General features: G+C 39.6%; 1 protein-coding gene across 14 annotated transcripts in view; it reads left to right on the top strand.

Annotated features, from left to right (window-relative positions):
* The window catches only part of LOC130369631 (double-headed protease inhibitor, submandibular gland-like), a 99,789-nt gene that overhangs the window by 57,010 nt on the left and 23,409 nt on the right, over window positions 1-19,370 (top strand). For 5 of the 14 annotated variants that reach the window (XM_056575088.1, XM_056575095.1, XM_056575091.1 and 2 more), the window contains 2 exons: window positions 16,038-16,433; window positions 18,034-18,068. In XM_056575088.1, the coding sequence (XP_056431063.1) occupies window positions 16,379-16,433; window positions 18,034-18,068 (90 nt within the window). In that variant the 5' untranslated portion in view covers window positions 16,038-16,378. Of the gene's footprint in view, window positions 1-13,360; window positions 13,444-16,037; window positions 16,434-18,033; window positions 18,069-19,370 lie in introns of those variants that run through there. The other 9 variants (XM_056575098.1, XM_056575099.1, XM_056575096.1 and 6 more) reach the window with 6 other exon arrangements.

Genomic DNA, 19,370 nt, shown 5'->3' with positions numbered 1-19,370 from the left:
TATTTTGTTATTGTCATCAATGTAAATTGTAATATTCAGGAAGTTCAGTTGTTTTCCTCCTATCTCAGAGGTAAATTTCATGCCTATCTGATTTTCATTTAATTTATTCACAAATTCTGAAAATAAAGAAAGTGGCCCGTCACAGAAAATTTAAATGTCATCAATATACCTCCCCCAAAAAGAAATGTACTCTGGGAATAAACCAAAATCATCACCAAAAACTAGCATGCTTTCCCACCACCCCAAAAAAAGGTTAGCAAAAGTCGGTGCACAAATCGTCCCCATAGCTGTGCCCTTTGTTTGTTTATAGAAGACACCATCAAACAAAAAGTAATTGTGTGTTAAAACAAATGATAATAATTAAGTGACAAATAAATTGTGTTTTTGAAAAAGTGTACTTTTTGTGTCCAAATAAATTTTTACAGCTGTGATTCCTAAATGATGTTGAATGTTGCTGTAGAGACTTTCAACATCAAGACTCATTAGTAAATTTGTGTCAGTGACTTCAAGATCATTTATCTTAGTAACTGTATATTTCGTGTCCTTTAAGTATGAGGTTAGGGAAGGTACAAAAGGTGCTAATACTTGATCAATATAACTACCTGCCCCTTGTGTGAGATTATTATTTCCCGAAACGATCGGGCGTCCTTTTAAAGGATTTGTCCCTTTGTGTGTCTTCGGAAGGGCATAAAAAGTAGAGATGGTGGGCTTCGGGTTATAAATGTACTTCATCTCGTGTTCTGAAATTAATCACTCTGAGACAGCTGAACTGAGAAGTGTCTTCAATTCCTGTAGATAAGTACTAGTGGGGTCATTTGGTATGATTTGATAGGTTTCTGTATCTTCCAAGATTGCACATACCATTCTGCAATAGTCAGGAGTATCCAGGATGACGACATTGCCGCCTTTATCAGACTGTTTGATCGTTATTTCATTCTTCTTTTTAAGTACTTCAAGTGCTTCTCTCTCATCCTTATTAAGGTTGTTACCTATTTTAGAACTCTGTGGATGTATCTGTTGTATCTCTCTTGTTACTAAGTTAACAAATGTTTAAATTTCAGCATATTGAGAGAATGTAGGATACATCTTAGACCTTGGTTTAAGGTCTGTCATTGGGGCTACTCTGCCAGTAGTACCATCGTCATTTTCGGTCAGAAGTGAGTTTAATGTGTCTACAACTTGTCTATCTTGTCTCTCTTGTATTCTGTCCGCTCTATACTGGTTATTATGCCATTATGCCATTTACTGGCATAATAACCAGCTGAGTGGGGGGAGGATAAGAAAGCAGTGGAATGGATAGGTTAGAGAGGGGTCAGGACATAATGGTGGGTGAAGAGGAGTCCTGTGGGGGAGGTTAAGAGCAGTGGATAAGGAGATCCATGGGTTACAAACCAGCCTTAAAAATAAATGTGCTATACAAGGGTAAGGATTACTGTAAAGAGTGCACACCACAAGGTCAATATTCATATATATAACAAATTTTATGAGATATCACATAAAAAAATGCAAAAAAGACAGTCTGGATAATCATTAAATTTTGAATATTAATGTTATGTATAGTATCCTAATATTTGTTGATTTGAGTATATTGACCTAGTCAGAAGGCCCTTGAGGGTTATACAGGCTGCTTAGATTAAGGGGATACTGGACCATCCTTTATCCGCATGAGATACCAGGTATGAAACATCAATGGTGACTTCACCTTATCGTTGATATATATATATATTTAATTATTGATAATTTATGGAAACTGTGTTTACTACATGCATGTTGGGATGCGATATTGGACGAAGACCTTCACATGTTTGATATCGATTATGATCATGATTGGGACTTGACAGTAATTACATTGACAATTTATTTTAATTAATTATATGATTTATTTACATACTCACTTTGCATATATACCAATACATATGTGTGTGAGTGTGTCTTTACATATACACACACATGTATATATTCCTCTGTCATACTTTACTACATGATTGTAGTCAAGCATATATAAATAATATTACAATAATATTTATCAATCATGCACTCAGTCGTTGGATCAAAATATCCATATTATATATAACAATACACATAGACATAGTTAGTTTATATTACATTAATTTAATAATAATTATTATTATTTTGATTATATGTAGCACTAGTATGAATTATTTTGATACTGTTGCACTTATTTCACACTACTGATCACACATGTGTGTGCGTGTGTGTGTATACACGCACATAAATACATGTCTATATATATCTATTCACGTTCTCTTTATTTATTCACTTATCTATTTATAATAAATAATATATAATTTCTATCCCTTATTTTTTCATTATTTGTGTATTTATTCTTTATCATTTATATTTCATTATTTATTTTTATTTTTTTTATTAATTATTATTTTTTATTATATATTTTTTATGTTTTATTATTTATTTATTTATCATTTCATAATTTTTATATATATCCCCTTTTTTAACTTTTTATTTTTCATTTATTTATTATATATGTTTTGCATTATCATTATTCATACTTGTGTATATATGTTTTATATTTATTTTTTATCCTTATTATTATTATTTGATTTATTACACATATACATTTTTTCATCATTTTTTTATCATTTTATGTATACACATATGTATATATATTTTGCATTTCTTATTTATTACTTTCTTAATATTTTTCATATATTATTTACATATATATATTGTTGTTTATTCCCAATTATCTATTCTATATATAATGTCTACATCATGTGACGGGCCCGTTCATTGACCATTATCATGCATGTATATTACAGTTTTCATTATAGAGTCTAAATTGTGTTAATTACATTGTGATGTACTTACCTGGTGTCCTGACATACGGGGTGCGCATGCGCTAAGGTATAATAAAGTTTCTAACAACATGTGATCACATGACGCCTTACGTGACCGGCCGGTCACGTGGGACGCACTTACTGCCGGGTGGGGCATTATCGCGCATGACAGCCAATATTAAGGAGAAGAGATCATGTGACCACTAGGTGGTCACATGATTTGTACTTCTCGTGACGCACGTATAGCAGAAGTGGATGGCGGAGGCGGAAGTCCACTCCACTACACACAGCGTGACTGACCCTTGACGTACTCACCTGACAGGTATTACTTAGTTTATTATGCTGATATATAAGACCCTAAGGGCAGGTGGACTACAACACCCCTGAGGAAGTCACAAACGGTGACGGAACGTGTGGGGCTTAGGGGTCCCGTCCCGCCATTTACTATTTCGGCTCCTTTGTTCTGTGGTCGCTATGCACTGGTGATATGAATCTATTTTTTTCTTTGCACATTGTGTATTCCATTTCATTTGATGTTAAGTTTATTTGATTTGGTGAAAAGATTAATGTTGCATGTGTATCATTTTTTCAGTTAGCACCACTACTTGAGCCATTATATGTTATCACAGAGGGACGGGACTTTGGTGAGAAGGGGGTTCATGGCCCCTCTCCCATGTTGTAGAGGTTGCTCGATTTAGAGCTTTTTAAGTGATTTTAGCCCTTTTTGTCTTTTTTGCATTTTTTATGTGATATCTAATAAAATTTGTTATATATATGAATATTGACCTTGTGGTGTGCACTCTTTACAGTAATCCTTACCCTTGTATAGCAAGTTTTTTGCTTACTGAGCAGTAGCACCCATTGTATGATTTGGTGAGCGCCCCTCTTTTTGTACCATTTTAAAAATAAATGTAGCCCGAAAAATTGTAATCCCAATAATTCAAAAAATTCCATTAGCCCCAATAACTCAATAACTACAATAAGCCCCATTAACTCAAAAAATACCATTAGCCCCAATAACTTAAATAATAACGTTAGACCCAATAACACAAAAAATCCCATTAGCCCCAATAACTTAAATAGTACAATTAGCCCTTAAAACTCAAATAATAACATTAACCCAAATAACTCAGAAAATTCCATTAGTGAGACTATATGTGTAAAACTTAATGGAAATGGAAAGTGTATGTTCACAAATGCCAGAAGCCTAGCAAATAAATGGGGGAGCTTGAGACCTTGATACTGGAGGAACATATTGATATAGTTGGGATCACTGAGACATGGCTGGACTCCTCGCAAGACTGGGCTGTTAATCTGCAGGGGTTTACATTGTTTTGCAAGTATAGAATGAACAGAAAAGGTGGTGGAGTCTGTCTGTATGTTAGAAGTGGTATGAAAGTCAGTGTGAACGATGCCATAGTGTGTGATGATTCTGAGGATGTGGAATCACTGTGGGTAGAATTACAAAAGGAGGGAAATACTGAAAGAATAGTATTTGGTGTAATCTACAGACCCCTTAACATCACTGAGGAGATAGAAGGTCGGCTGCATAAACAAATAGAGAGGGCCGCCCGGGCAGGTACAGTGGTAATAATGGGAGATTTTAACTATCCAGATATAGATTGGGGTCGGGGGCTGGCTAAAACTACAAAGGGGAGAAAATTCCTAAATTTATTGCAGGATAATTTTATGGGCCAGTTTGTGGAGGACCCAACAAGAAGTGATGCCTTGTTGGATCTGATAATTTCCAACAACGCATGAGCTGGTTGGTAATGTAACTGTGCGGGAAAGCCTTGGTAATAGAGACCACAATATAGTTACTTTTGATTTAAAATGTAGAAAACAAAGACAGACGGGGAAGGCAAAAACATAACTTTAAAAAGGCAGATTTCCCTGGGCTGAGAGCTACACTACAGGACATAGCCTGGGGGGAGGTGTTGTCAAAAACTGATACAGAAGGTAAATGGGACATCTTTAAATCAACTCTAAATAACTATACAGCTAAATATATACCAAACGGGAACAAATATAAACGCTTAAAACTAAATTCTACATGGCTGACAAATTATGTTAAAAGAGAAATAAACAACAAAAAAAATTACCTTCAAAAAATTCAAATCTGATGGGTCAGCTATAACATTTAAACAGTACAAGGAGCTTAATAAAATCTGTAAAAATGTAATAAAAACAGCAACAATTCAAAATGAGAGACAGGTGGCCAAAGAAAGCAAAACTAATCCTAAATATTTTTTTAGATATATAAATACAAAAAAACCAAGGACAGAGCATGTAGGACCCCTTAATAATGATAATGGGGAGGTTGTCACAGACGATCAAGAGAAGGCGGAGCTACTGAATGGGTTCTTTAGTTCTGTATATACTAAGGAAGAAGGAGGAGCTGACATTGGACAGGTCAGTGCTGGTAACACATCATGTAATGTACTGAACTGGCTTAATGTAGAAATGGTACAAGGTAAGTTAAGTAAAGTAAATGTAAGCAAATCTCCAGGACCTGATGGACTACACCCAAGAGTTCTTAGAGAGGTAAGTTCAGTAATATCTGTACCCTTGTTCATGATATTTAGAGATTCTCTGGTGTCTGGTATTGTGCCAAGGGACTGGCACAAGGCGAATGTGGTACCAATCTTCAAGAAGTGCTCTAGGTCTTCGCCAGGCAATTATAGTCCGGTAAGTTTAACGTGCATTGTGGGTAAATTGTTTAAAGGACTTATAAATGATTACATACAGGAATACATAGGGGATAATTGCATTATAAGTGATAGCCAGCATGGGTTTACTAAGGATAGAAGTTGTCAAACCAATCTAATTTGCTTTTATGAAGAGGTGAGTAGAAGCCTTGACAGAGGAATGGCTGTGGATATAGTGTTTCTGGATTTTGCTAAAGCATTTGATACTGTTCCTCATAGACGTCTGACAGGTAAGTTAAGGTCTTTGGGTTTGGAAACTTTAGTTTGTAACTGGATTGAACACTGACTCATGGATCGTACCCAGAGAGTGGTGGTCAATGATTCGTATTCTGATTGGTCCCTGGTTATTAGTGGTGTACCCCAAGGTTCTGTACTAGGCCGCTGTTGTTTAATTTATTTATCAATGATATAGAGGATGGTATTAACAGCTCTGTTTCTATCTTTGCAGATGACACAAAGCTTTGTAACACGGTACAGTCTATAGAGGATGTGTATAGGTTACAAGATGACTTGGATAGACTAAGTGTCTGGGCATCCACTTGGCAAATGAGATTCAATGTGGATAAATGTAAAGTTATGCATCCGGGTACTAATAACATGCATGCGTCGTATGTCTTAGGGGGGATTAAACTGGCAGAGTCACTGGTAGAGAAGGAACTGGGTGTACTTGTATATCACAGACTTCAGAATAGCATGCAATGTCAGGCTGCTGCTTCCAAAGCCAGCAGGATATTGTCATGTATCAAAAGAGGCATGGACTCAAGGGACCGGGACATAATACTCCCCCTTTATTAAGCATTGGTACGGCCTCACCTGGAATATGCTGTTCAGTTTTGTTCGCCTGTCCATAAAAGGGACACTGCGGAGCTGTAAAGGGTGCAGAGACGTGCGACTAAACTAATATGGGGCATGGAACATTTTAGCTATGAGGAGCGATTAACCCCTTAAGGACTCAGGGTTTTTCCGTTTTTGCACTTTCGTTTTTTCCTCCTTCCCTTTAAAAAATCATAACCCTTTCAATTTTCCACCTAAAAATCCATATTATGGCTTATTTTTTGCGTCGACAATTCTACTTTGCAGTGACATTAGTCATTTTACCCAAAAATGCACGGCGAAACGGAAAAAAAAATCATTGTGCGACAAAATCGAAAAAAACCCGCCATTTTGTAACTTTTGGGGGCTTCCGTTTCTACGCAGTGCATATTTCGGTAAAAATTACACCTTATCATTATTCTGTAGGTCCATACGGTTAAAATGATACCCTACTTATATAGGTTTGATTTTGTCGCACTTCTGGAAAAAATCATAACTACATGCAGGAAAATTTATACGTTTAAAAATGTCATCTTCTGACCCCTATAACTTTTTTATTTTTCCACCTACAGGGTGGTATGAGGACTCATTTTTTGCGCCGTGATCTGAAGTTTTTATTGGTATGATTTTTGTTTTGATCTGACTTTTTGATCACTTTTTATTCATTTTTTAATGTTATAAAAAGTTACCAAAATACGCTTTTTTGGACTTTGGAATTTTTTTGCGCGTACGCCATTGACCGTACGGCTTAATTAATGATATATTTTTATAGTTCGGACATTTACGCACGCGGCGATACCACATATGTTTATTTATTTATTTTTTTACACTGTTTTATTTCTTTTATGGGAAAAGGGGGGTGATTCAAACTTTTATTAGGGAAGGGGTTAAATGACCTTTATTAACACTTTTTTTTAACTTTTTTTTTTGCAGTGTTATAGGTCCCATAGGGACCTATAACACTGCACACACTGATCTCTCATCCTGATCACAGGCGTGTATTAACACGCCTGTGATCAGCATTATCGACGCTTGACTGCTCCTGCCTGGATCTCAGGCACGGAGCAGTCATTCGTCGATCGGACACCGAGGAGGCAGGTAAGAGCCCTCCCGGTGTCCGATCAGCTGTTCGGGACGCCACGATTTCACCGCGGCGGTCCCGAACAGCCCGACTGAGCAGCCAGGATACTTTCAGTTTCACTTTAGAAGCGGCGGTCAGCTTTGACCGCCGCTTCTAAAGGGTTAATACCGCACATCGCCGCGATCGGCGATGTGTGGTATTAGCCGCGGGTCCCGGACGTTGATTAGCGCCGGGACCCACGCGATATGATGCGGTATCACGGCGCGATCCCGCTTCATATCGCGGGAGACGGCGCAGGACGTAAATATACGTCCTGTGTCGTTAAGGGGTTAAAGGAGTTACAATTGTTTAGTCTTGAGAAGAGACGTTTAAGGTGGGATATGATAAACGTATATAAGTATATTAATGGCCCATACAAAAAATATGGAGAAAAACTAATAGATAAACCGTCAGTAGTATTTATTAGTCTGGAAATGTACACCAAAGATAGGGATTATTCATGTCAGACTAATAAGTCATATAATACCTTCTAGGATAAAGGTTAATTATTAGCAAGAATAGTTACATGGATTACCAAAAGAGTCCATTAATATAGTATATGTGATCAAAATATGAAAGTAACAATTTACAGCAGGTTATAAAGATAGAACTATAAAGACGAACGCTACCTAATAGTGGGGAAATTTACAATGCGGGGCAGTTATATAACTGTACCTGCGAATTGTCGGACAAAAGAATAAGAAGTCCGTAAGCGATAACATTAGCGAATGAGGAATGAGTATAATGACTAAACACACTCACCTCAAGACTGCAGCAGGTATCTATGCTGATTAATTAAAGTTACTAAGTATAGTAAGCAATGTCAGCACTCACTTGGTTCTGAATAAAACTAAGTCCATAGACATGTGCAGTACATTAATGAACAAGTCATGGAGACTAAGAAAAACTAAGTCCAAAGACATGCGCAGTAAAGCGCCGTCATACTAGCAAAAACTAAGTTCAAAGACATGCGCAGGATATTGATTCTGCACAAGCGCAGTTAGTCAGAATTAGAAGCTGATACCACTAAGTCCGATACCATGCGCAAAGCAGTAACCTCCATTGGCTTATACTGAAGTCATATCCACCAATAAGAGTATAATACGTGTGTTGTCTTGCATGATGCAAGAAGAAGTAAGAAGTGTGATTGGTTAATGAGAACTTCGAACAATTAGCGTTATTAGCAGCGAGGGCTTAAATAACGAGAGGAGCCATTACTCAGTGTACCTCATACTCTTGAAAAAGCTAGACCTAACTAGCGAAACGTTGAGACAGAGGAGGAAAGTTTTTAGCTCAGTCCCTGCACTTATAATGTGGATTGATCACGGATCGCTGTGACACTATGCCTGTAGACGGTGTCAGAGCAGAGTGCTGCAAATAGAGCCCCGTGATCGGATACATCCATGCATAGAATGCCATAAAAATTACTACAAATAGGGACTGTAATTTTAAAGCAAACACTGCCACCTAGTGGTAAATTTGAGCACATAAATTATTATTTTGAAATTGATTAAAAGTTAAGTTTTAGACCATAGAGGGTCTCTATTCAGGGTTTCCCTGAGGGGACATATATCCCCAAGGTTGTTGTTTGATGGGTCCCTAACCTAACACTGGCGTAGCGCCGGGTGGCGACTACTGCCACCGCGACACCAATGGCCACAGGGGGAACGACCCAGTGGCCGGGCAGTCCCACTACTGCCCGACCAAGACCCCGCTCTGGGACACTTCACCCCACAGACAAAGCACCACAGTAACAATGGCCGCCGCAGAGAACCACACCAGTGTGAACACCTACCAGGTGCTCCCTGCCAGAGGGCTTCTCAGCAGAAACCCACATGCAGTCTTCAGAGGAAACCCACATGCAGTCTTCTGCTAATTAAAAATGCCTGTGCCAAATTGGTGAAGAGGGAGAGACTTCAATTGTAAAAAAAAAAAAACAGAAACATAGCTGCACATCCACAATTAGTATTTTGATCTAATTGCTTCTCAGCATAAATTCAATAACTAACAGGTTGTTAGTAAGGATTTTGATCAAAAAGTACAGGCCCACTTGCCATGTCAAGGCCACTTAGTCAGAGTGGGCAAGGAGGAAAAAAAATAAAATAAATCGCTACATTCCTGTTATATTTTGTTACTGCAACAACGCAGAAACTAGTAAGATAAGAGTGTGTTCTTATTTAACTTTTTTATTTTACCTTTCTGGCTAGTTATTTAAGGACTCAGCCCATTTGGGCCTTAAGGACAATTTTATTTTTACGTTTTCGTTTTTTCCCCCTCGCCTTCAAAAAATCATAACTCTTTTATATTTTCATCCACAGACTAATATGAGGGCTTGTTTTTTGCGCGACCAGTTGTCCGTTGTAATGCCATCACTCTCTTTACCATAAAATTTATGGTGCGACCAAAAAAATACTATATGCCTAGGGAAATTAAAAAGAAAACCGCAATTTTGCTGATTTTGGAAGGTCTTTTCCCGCCGTACAATTTACGGTAAAAATTACGTGTTCTTTATTCTATGGTTCAATGCAATTAAAATGATATCCATGATAACATACTTTTCTATTACTTTTGCGCTTAAAGAAAAAAATCGCTAAATTTTTTACCATTTAAAATCCCTCTATTTTGAAGATCTATAACTTTTTCATTTTTCCGTATAAATGGCGGTATGAGGGCTCATTTTTTGCACCGTGATATGTACTTTTTATTGATACCATATTTGCATATATAAAACTTTTAATACATTTTTTGTCAATTTTTTAAAATAAAATTTTGGACTTTTTTTTTTTTCCGTTCACGCCGTTCACCGTACGGTATCATTAACATTATATTTTAATAGCTTGGATAGTTACACACGCGGGGATACCAAATATGTTTATTAAAAAAAATTTTAACACTTTTTGGGGGTGAAATGGGGAAAAAGGGCAATTTACATTTTTGTTGGTGGAGGGGATTTTTCACATTTATTTTACACTTTAATAGTCCCCATAGGGGAGTATTTATAGCAATCATTCGATTGCTAATACTGTGCAGTGCTATGCATAGGGCATAGCACAGATCAGTGTTATCGGTCATCTTCTGCTCTGGTCTGCTTGATCTCAGACTAGAGCAGAAGACCCGTGGAAGGCAGCGGAGGGAGGTTAGGGGACCTCCGTCTGCCGTTCTGGACGATCGGATCTCCGCGGCAGCGCTACAGGCGATCCAATCATCCATTTTAGTGACTGCAATGCTGCAGATGCAGTGATCTGTATTGATCATGCTTATGTATAGGACGTAGATTTATATCCTGGTGCGTTAAGTATCACCTCACCAGGACATTTACATCCTTCGTCGTTAAAGGGGTACTCCACTGGAAAACTTTTTTTTTTTATCAACTGATGCCAGAAAGTTAAGATTTGTAAATTACTTCTATTAAAAAATCTTAAGTCTTCCAGTACATATCAGCTGCTGTTATGATCCACAGGAAGTTCTTCTCTTTCTGCATGTCTTTTCTGTTTGAACACAGTGCTATCTGCTTACACCTCGGTCCATTTTAGGAACTGTCCAGGAGAGGTTTTCTATGTGGATTTGCTCCTACTCTGGACAGGTCTTAAAATGGACAGAGGTGTCATCAGAGGGGACTGTGGTCAGATAAAAAGGAAATTAAAGGGGTATTCCAGGCAAAAACTTTTTTTTTTATATATATCAACTGGCTCCGGAAAGTTAAACAGATTTGTAAATTAGAATTCAGGTAGAACAAACAGACATGGTCGCACATCTACAATCTTGTATAATGATCTAACTGCATCTCAGCATAATATCAAAAACTAACAGGTTGTTAGCATAAAATGGCATAGCACTGGGCGGCGAATACCACCGCCGCGACACCTGTGCCCACGGGGGGGGGGGGGGGGGGGGGAACGACCCACTGGCAGAGCAGCCCCAATGCCACTCAAACCAGTCTATGGGTCGCACCTCCCCACAGACACGGTGCCACGGCAGCAACGGACGCCGCACAGCACCACACCAGTGTGAACAAGGTGTAACAGCACACTTACCATGCTCTCCCAGTCAGACTGGGAGGCTGTTAGGAAAGAAATGGCCCTTGTGTAGCTAACTACTACTTATATAGGGTTGGGCTGAGGCGGTGGGGAAGAGTGCAGACACATGTTCAAACAAAAAAAAGGAGGGGATAGAAAACACAATGTGAATTCAGGTAGAAGAAACAGACATGGTCGCACATCTACAATCTTGTATAATGATCTAATTGCTTCTCAGCATAATATCAAAAACTAACAGGTTGTTAGTATACATTTTTGATCAAAAAGTACAAGCCCCCTCGCCACGTCAAGGCCACCTATTTAGAGTGGGTCCCTAACGCCCCTAGCATAAAATGGCGTAGCACTGGACGGCGACCACCACCGCCGCGACACCAGTGCCCACGGGGGGGAAACGACCCCCTGGCAGAGCGGCCCCAATGCCACTCAAACCAGCCTATGGGTCGCACCTCCCCACAGACGGCGCCACGGCAGCAATGGATGCCGCACAGCACCACACCAGTGTGAACAAGGTGTAACAGCACACTTACCATGCTCTCCCAGTCAGACTGGGAGGCTGCTAGGAAAGAAATGGCCCTTGTGTAGCTAACTACTACTGGTGTGGTGCTGTGCGGCGTCCGTTGCTGCCGTGGCACAATGATGATCACGTCCCGGGAGCTGTGCATGATGGGAAAATATCCCCATAGGAGCTGCACAGCTCCTGGGACATGAGTCATCAGAAAGCAGTTAGACAGAAAACAACAACTCAACTTCAGAAGCAAATAACTATTGGAAGATTAAGATTTTTTAATAGGAGTAATTCACAAATCTGTTTAACTTTCTGTAGCCAGTTGATATATAAAAAAAAAGGTTTTGGCCTGGAATACCCCTTTAAAAAAAAGAACTTCCTGTGGATTATACAGCAGCTGATAAGTACCGTATATACTCGAGTATAAGCCGACCCGAGTATAAGCCGAGACCCCTAATTTCAACCCAAAATCCCAGGAAAAGTTATTGACTCGAGTATAAGCCTAGGGTGGGAAATACCTCATCCCCCCCTGTCATCATCCAGACCCGTCATTAACATCCTCATCATCATCCCCTTGTCAACATCCCACACATCCCCCCTTCATCATCCCCTTATCATCCCACACATCCCCCCTTCATCATCCCCTTGTCATCATCCCACACATCCCCCCTTCATCATCCCCTTGTCATCATCCCACACATCCCCCCTTCATCATCCCCTTGTCATCATCCCACACATCCCCCCTTCATCATCCCCTTGTCATCATCCCACACATCCCCCCTTCATCATCCCCTTGTCATCATCCCACACATCCCCCCTTCATCATCCCCTTATCATCCCACACCCCCCCCCCTTCATCATCCCCACCCCCCTTCATCATCCCCACACCCCCCCTTCATCATCCTCTTCTCATCATTCGCCCTCAGTGGTCTTCAACCTGCGAACCTCCAGAGGTTTCAAAACTCCAACTCCCAGCAAGCCCGGGCAGCCATCGGCTGTCCGGGCTTGCTGGGAGTTGTAGTTTTGAAACCTCCGGAGGTCCGCAGGTTGAAGACCACTGCGGCCTTCAACATCATCCAGCCCCCTCTCACCCCCTTTAGTTCTGAGTACTCACCTCCGCTCGGCGCTGGTCCGGCCCTGCAGGGCTGTCCGGAGAGGAGGTGGTCCGGTGAGGAGGTGGTCCGGGCTGCTATCTTCACCCGGAGGACTCTTCTCCGCGCTTCCGGCCCGGAATAGAGGCGTTGCCTTGACAATGACGCAGAAGTACGTTGGCAATGAACGCACCTCTGCGTCGTTGTCACGGCAACGTGACTATTCTGAGGCCGGGCCCGAAGCGCTTAGAAGAGGCCTCCCCGGTGAAGATAGCAGCCCGGAACCACTATCCCACCGGACTACCTCCTCTCCGGACAGCCCTGCAGGACCGGACCAGCGCCGAGCGGAGGTGAGTACTCAGAACTAAAGGGGGTGAGAGGGGGCTGGATGATGTTGAAGGCCGCAGTGGTCTTCAACCTGCGGACCTCCGGAGGTTTCAAAACTACAACTCCCAGCAAGCCCGGACAGCCGATGGCTGCCCGGGCTTGCTGGGAGATGTAGTTTTGAAACCTCTGGAGGTCCGCAGGTTGAAGACCACTGCGGGTGGGGGAGTTCACTCGAGTATAAGCCGAGGGGGGTGTTTTCAGCACGAAAAATCGTGCTGAAAAACTCGGCTTATACTCGAGTATATACGGTACTGTAAGGATTAATATTAAGTAATTTACAAATCTGTTTATCATTCTGGCAACAGTTGATTTAAATTATTTTTTTCCAGTGGAGTACCCCTTTAATAGCACCTGTGCGTAAATTACAGGCTGAGCTCACCACTGTTGATATAGTCTGGAATTACTTCAATATTGCACAAGGTTATACAGTCCTTATTAAAGGAGTGTTCTAACAGCAAATGTTTAAACACACTGCCCCTGCTGTGGGCAAAACCTGTCCAGTTTTTATTGTTTCTGTGTTTATTCATAGGGGAGGCCACTTTTTGTACAGTGTGCCCCACATATTGTATCCCACATTTACATATCAGTAAATAAATCTCATAGGTTGACGAACAATAAAACACCTTGTATGTAGAAGAGTGGAGATGGAACATGGAGGTGGAACGGAAAGATTGAATCCCACGGGAGGGGATCCAGTCACCAGTCACATCAGAGGCACTTGGATTAGCCTCAACGAAAGGCATCCATATTTACACATACTGTTTTGGCAGTCATGTGGTTTTCCATACCCCCCTTAGCTCCTTCCTTTGTAACCATAGAAATGATCTATGGTGTATGTGGCATTTATCATTCAGCTCAAAATATTTGTCTACTGGGAGCAAGGTATTTCCTCCAGGATTCGGCTCTTTAAAATGTAACCAGGGGCTTAAAGGGAACAATCTTATTTAAAAACATGGTCCATTTCTTGGAAGAAGCCAGATGACACATATGTTTAGCTCAGAAAGCAACATTAATATTCTGGCCGACCATATAATCTGAAGCTTAACAGTGCCAGGAAAATGGCCTCTGAATCCAGAAATGTTCTACAGATCATGTATACGTGGTAGTGGACCTCATGGCGACCGACTAAAATACCAAGATACTTTGATTTTGCTCTCTGTATAGGGAACATGAACAACTTGCAGTCAAAGCAAAATTCATACCATGAAAGTTTCCAATTACTGCCATCATTCAGAAAATTATTTTGAAGTCTGTTAGGAACGAGCATATCTAATATACATTATTCCATATTGGCCCGAGAGAACTTGGTTATTTCCCCCTCAGGCATGACCTGGTGCCTTAGGACAGTAACATTTGCACTAATCTCTGAGGCCTGAAGCTCACAGCCTGGAGGTTGGCACACATGATCCAGGAATTATCTGAAGCTGTCTTAGCTGTTAGGATCTTGATCCAATCTAGAGGATCTGCTACTAACATGATCTACTTCAGAGTTAGATCTATTTTCCTTAAAGGGGTACTCTGGCTCTAAGACATCTTATCCCTGACCACTGGGGACCCCCGCAATCTTGCATTCGGCACCTACTTCTTTGAGCTGCACACCATGCTGCCAGCTCACAAACTGCGGGTGATGACCACGGGGCCGGAGTATCGTGACATCACGACTCCGCCCCGTGTGACATCACACTCCGCCCCCGCTATGGAAGTCTATGGGAGCCCTTTTAATTGGTGAAAACCTTTTAAACTTTCCGCTTACCTTTAATTTAAATTTCTGGTCACCTTTAATAGGTGTTTGCAGTCTTAGAGTTCCTCAAGCAGGGCTTTGAGAAAGGTCTTAGACCCTTACTTTTAAGGTCAAAATCACTGCATCTGTATCTTTTTTTTTCAAGACAAGGTTCTTCTTGGGTCCCTTCCATCCTTTCAAGTGGTACTCCGCTGCTAGACATCTTATCCCCTATCCGCAATCCCCCCTGCAGCAGCTCGGTACCTCAGCAGCCCAGAGCTAAGTTTTTTCCGAGGCTGATAACGGCCGGTGCAGGGGATGGGACATCGTGACATCGTGCCCCCGCCCCCTCAATACAAGTCTATGGGAGGGGGCGTGACACCCCTTCCATAGACTTGCATTGAGGGGGCGGACGTGACGTCACGAGGGGTGGGGTCGTGATGTCATGATGCCCCATCCCCGGCACTGGCAGTCATCAGCCTCCGAAAAAACTTAGCTCCGGGCTGCTGAGGTACCAGATAGAGAATAAGATGTCTAACAGCGGAGTACCCCTTTAGGCCAATTGTTCCTTCTACTGCTAACATCAAGCAGATTTTTGAATGTCTATTGATTTCCTTTTTCAGGCCCAAAAGAGGCTGCAGTGAGGGGGGGGGGGGCAAATTTACAATCTAAATTATAAACATACACACAGTTTTATTTGCTAAAGAACATATTTTACAGTTTTTTGTTTTTTTTTTATTTTTGATCTCTGTTATGGGGCCCTATGACTTCTGTCTTTGCCATTGGCTATTTTGTTGCTGACAATCATTGTTTAATTCACTTTTATTCCTTTTTTAGACTGCTGGTTTACTTCTTTATAGGACACATCCTGCTGTTTCATAAAGGGAAGAAGATTATGTGGAACAGCAAATAGAACTGAGACTGAACTTCCCCCCTGATGTTTCCTTATTTATTAAGTAAAAGCAAATATTTGTAAATATAAGATTATAATTGAGGAAAGAAGCTAGGTCTTGGCTGGTAATGACATGACTTAAATGTTATATCCGTTTACCGTAAGTATTGACGATGTCTGCTTTTAGACCTCCCTTAAGTAAACCTCTGAAGAATATAAATATATACAACAATGTGAAGGAGAATTACTTGCCGAATCTATTGCTCCAGGTTCACACTCCTCAACTATGACGCCCATAGGAGTCATTGTCCTTGCTGTTGTGGCATTCATCAGTTTCACAGGTTAAAATCCTAAAGATTTATTTCTTTTAGTTTTCTCTATTGTTCATTGTGTTGTTAATGTCATCATTATTACTTGTTTTATTTGTAATGTGCTTTATTTATGAAATCATTATTTTTCTGTGCATTTTCTCTTTGATGCATGTTTGCTACATGTTGCAATGTTTATATATAGAAATGTTTACTAACCTGTATAATAAATGATGAAAGTAAATTCCCAGTATATTAACCCCTTAAGGACCCGGGCTTTTTCCGTTTTTTCATTTTCAATTTTTCCTCCTTAACTTTAAAAAATCATAACTCTTAAAAATTTTCACCTAAAATTATATATAATGGCTTAATTTTTGCGTCACTAATTCTACTTTGTAATGACATTAGTCATTTTACCCAAAAATCTACGGTGAAACGGGGAAAAAAATCAATGTGCGACAAAATTGATGAAAAAACACTATTTTGTAAGTTTTGGGGGCTTCTATTTTTACGCTGTACATTTTTTGTCAAAAATGATACCTTATCTTTATTCTGTAGGTCCATACGGTTAAAATGATACCCTACTTGTATAGGTTTGAATTTGTATCACTTCCGAAAAAAATCATGAATACATGCAGGAAAATTTATACGTTTAAAATGGTCATCTTTTGACCCCTATAACTTTTTTATTTTTCTGTGTTCAGGGCGCTTTGAGGACTCATTTTTTGCGCCGTCATCTGAAGTTTTTAGCGGTACCATTTTTGTTCTGATCAGACTTTTTGATCACTTTTTATTCACTTTTTTGTGGTATAAAAAGTGATCAAAAATGCGCTATTTTGGATTTTGGAATTTTTTTGCGCGTACGCCATTGAACGAGCGGTTTAAAAAGCGGTATATTTTTATAAATCGGACATTTCCGCACGCGACGATACCACATATGTTTATTTTTATTATTATTTACATAATGTTTTTTTTATTTTTGGAAATGCCGGGTGATTTAAACTTTTATTAGGGGAAGGGATAATTGAAAGGGTTAATGATTTTTTTACACTTTTCTTATGCAACATTATAGCTCCCATAAGGGGCTATAACATTGCATTTACTGATCTTTTACACTGATTGATCCATCTCCATAGGAATGGATCAATCAGTGTTTTAGGCGATTGAATGCTCAAGCCTGGATCTCAGGCTTGAAGCATTCATTCGGCGATCGGACAGCACAGGAGAAGGTAAGAAGACCTCCTCCTGTGCTACAGCTGCTCGGGATGCCGCGATTATACCGCGGCGATCCCGAACAGCTCCCTGAGCTAGCCGGGCACTTTTACTTTCGTTTTTAGCCGCGCGGCTCAGCTTTGAGCGCGCGGCTAAAGGGTTAATAGCGCGCGGCACAGCGATCAGTGCCGCGCGCTATTAGAGGCGGGTCCCGGCTTCACTATGACGCCGGGCCCGCCGCGATATGATGCGGGGTCACCGTGTGACCCCGCGTTATATCGCAGGACCGGGACCCATGACGTATGCATACGTCATGGGTCCTTAAGAGGTTAAAGAAATATCTGTATTATATAAAATGGAATGTATCTCATACTATGTACTATTTATATATTATTTTTATTATTATTATTTTATTTTTTAGGTGTCATCTGTAACCCTAATGATGGTGGAACTGAGGTATGTACATGTGTATATTTAGAATACAATGAAGCTAAGTATCATACAATTGCTTCCATTCTGTTATTCCTACCTTATCCGATAGGCTAGTGCAGAGATGCAAGAGCTTCATTAAAAAAAATGCATTTTAGGGGGAACCAAGATCCCCAAAAGTATAACCACCACAGTTCAGTTTTTGATAATTTTATCATGTGACAAAGCCTATATACACTCACAGATTGCCAGATGTATGATTAGAATTCATTATATGTTAAAGAGGTACTCCAATGGAAAAAAAAAATTCAAATCAACTGGTGCCAGAAAGTTTTGCAGATATTTAAATTACTTCTATTTAAAAATAGAAGTAATTTACAGTTAAAACCCTGTTTGTGTCATGGACTGTACAGACCAGGAGATGTTTGCTATGGGGATTTACTTTTACTCTGGACAGTTCCTGACATGGACAAAGGTGGCATCAGAGTGCACCGTAGTTAGACTGGAAAGAACCACACAACTTTCTCTAGTATACAGCAGCTGATAATTACTGGAAGGATTAAGATTTTTAAATAGTAGTAATTTACAAATGTGGTTAACTTTCTGGCACCAGTTGAATTAAAAACATTAGTTGTTTACTTGTTTTTCACCAGAGTACCCCTTTAATAGTTTCAATTAAAGTAGTTTATACAATTCATTAAGTGCCAAAATACAGTACATGTGTAGTATAAACTGCATGTGGATATTATATTACTGTATTGCATTTATAATAAATATTCTTATATGCTTGTGCTTATAATAGTGCATACATGAAAACTATAAATATGTTCACTGAGAAATTTAAAGCAACTGATCTTATAAGGTGGGCACATGTGAATGTCATAATTATCATACCTCCGATCACCTACTGGGAATACAGCCACACCTTCACAGAAGATCCACCAATTGGATTATTGTAAATCGACTCCTCTGTGATCTTATATTTCTTTATACGTACACATATATTTTGTATATGATTGGTCAATATTTTTACTAATCTATATATAAGTTCAATAATATATTTTTTCTTTTTAATTCTTAGGTATTGGTATTAGATAGGGACATGGGTAACAAGTAACTCTATGGTGGTGTTATGAGTTTTAAGTAGTTTAATTAATATGATAATATTATATATATTATGTTTAACAAATGTGTTTTTTTTTTATTATTATTATTCTTTATTATTTTTATTATAATTTTTACTTTTTGACCCATGACATGGCGCATTAGAGTCAGCCTAATTTTTGTATCACTAAATTATATTTATTATTAATTTTATTGTTACTATAT

The sequence above is a fragment of the Hyla sarda genome, chromosome 4, assembly GCF_029499605.1.
Source record: "Hyla sarda isolate aHylSar1 chromosome 4, aHylSar1.hap1, whole genome shotgun sequence".
NCBI classification, from domain to species: domain Eukaryota; kingdom Metazoa; phylum Chordata; class Amphibia; order Anura; family Hylidae; genus Hyla; species Hyla sarda.
The sequence above is the reverse complement of the archived record's forward strand: the minus strand, read 5'-3'. Positions and strand labels throughout refer to the sequence as shown.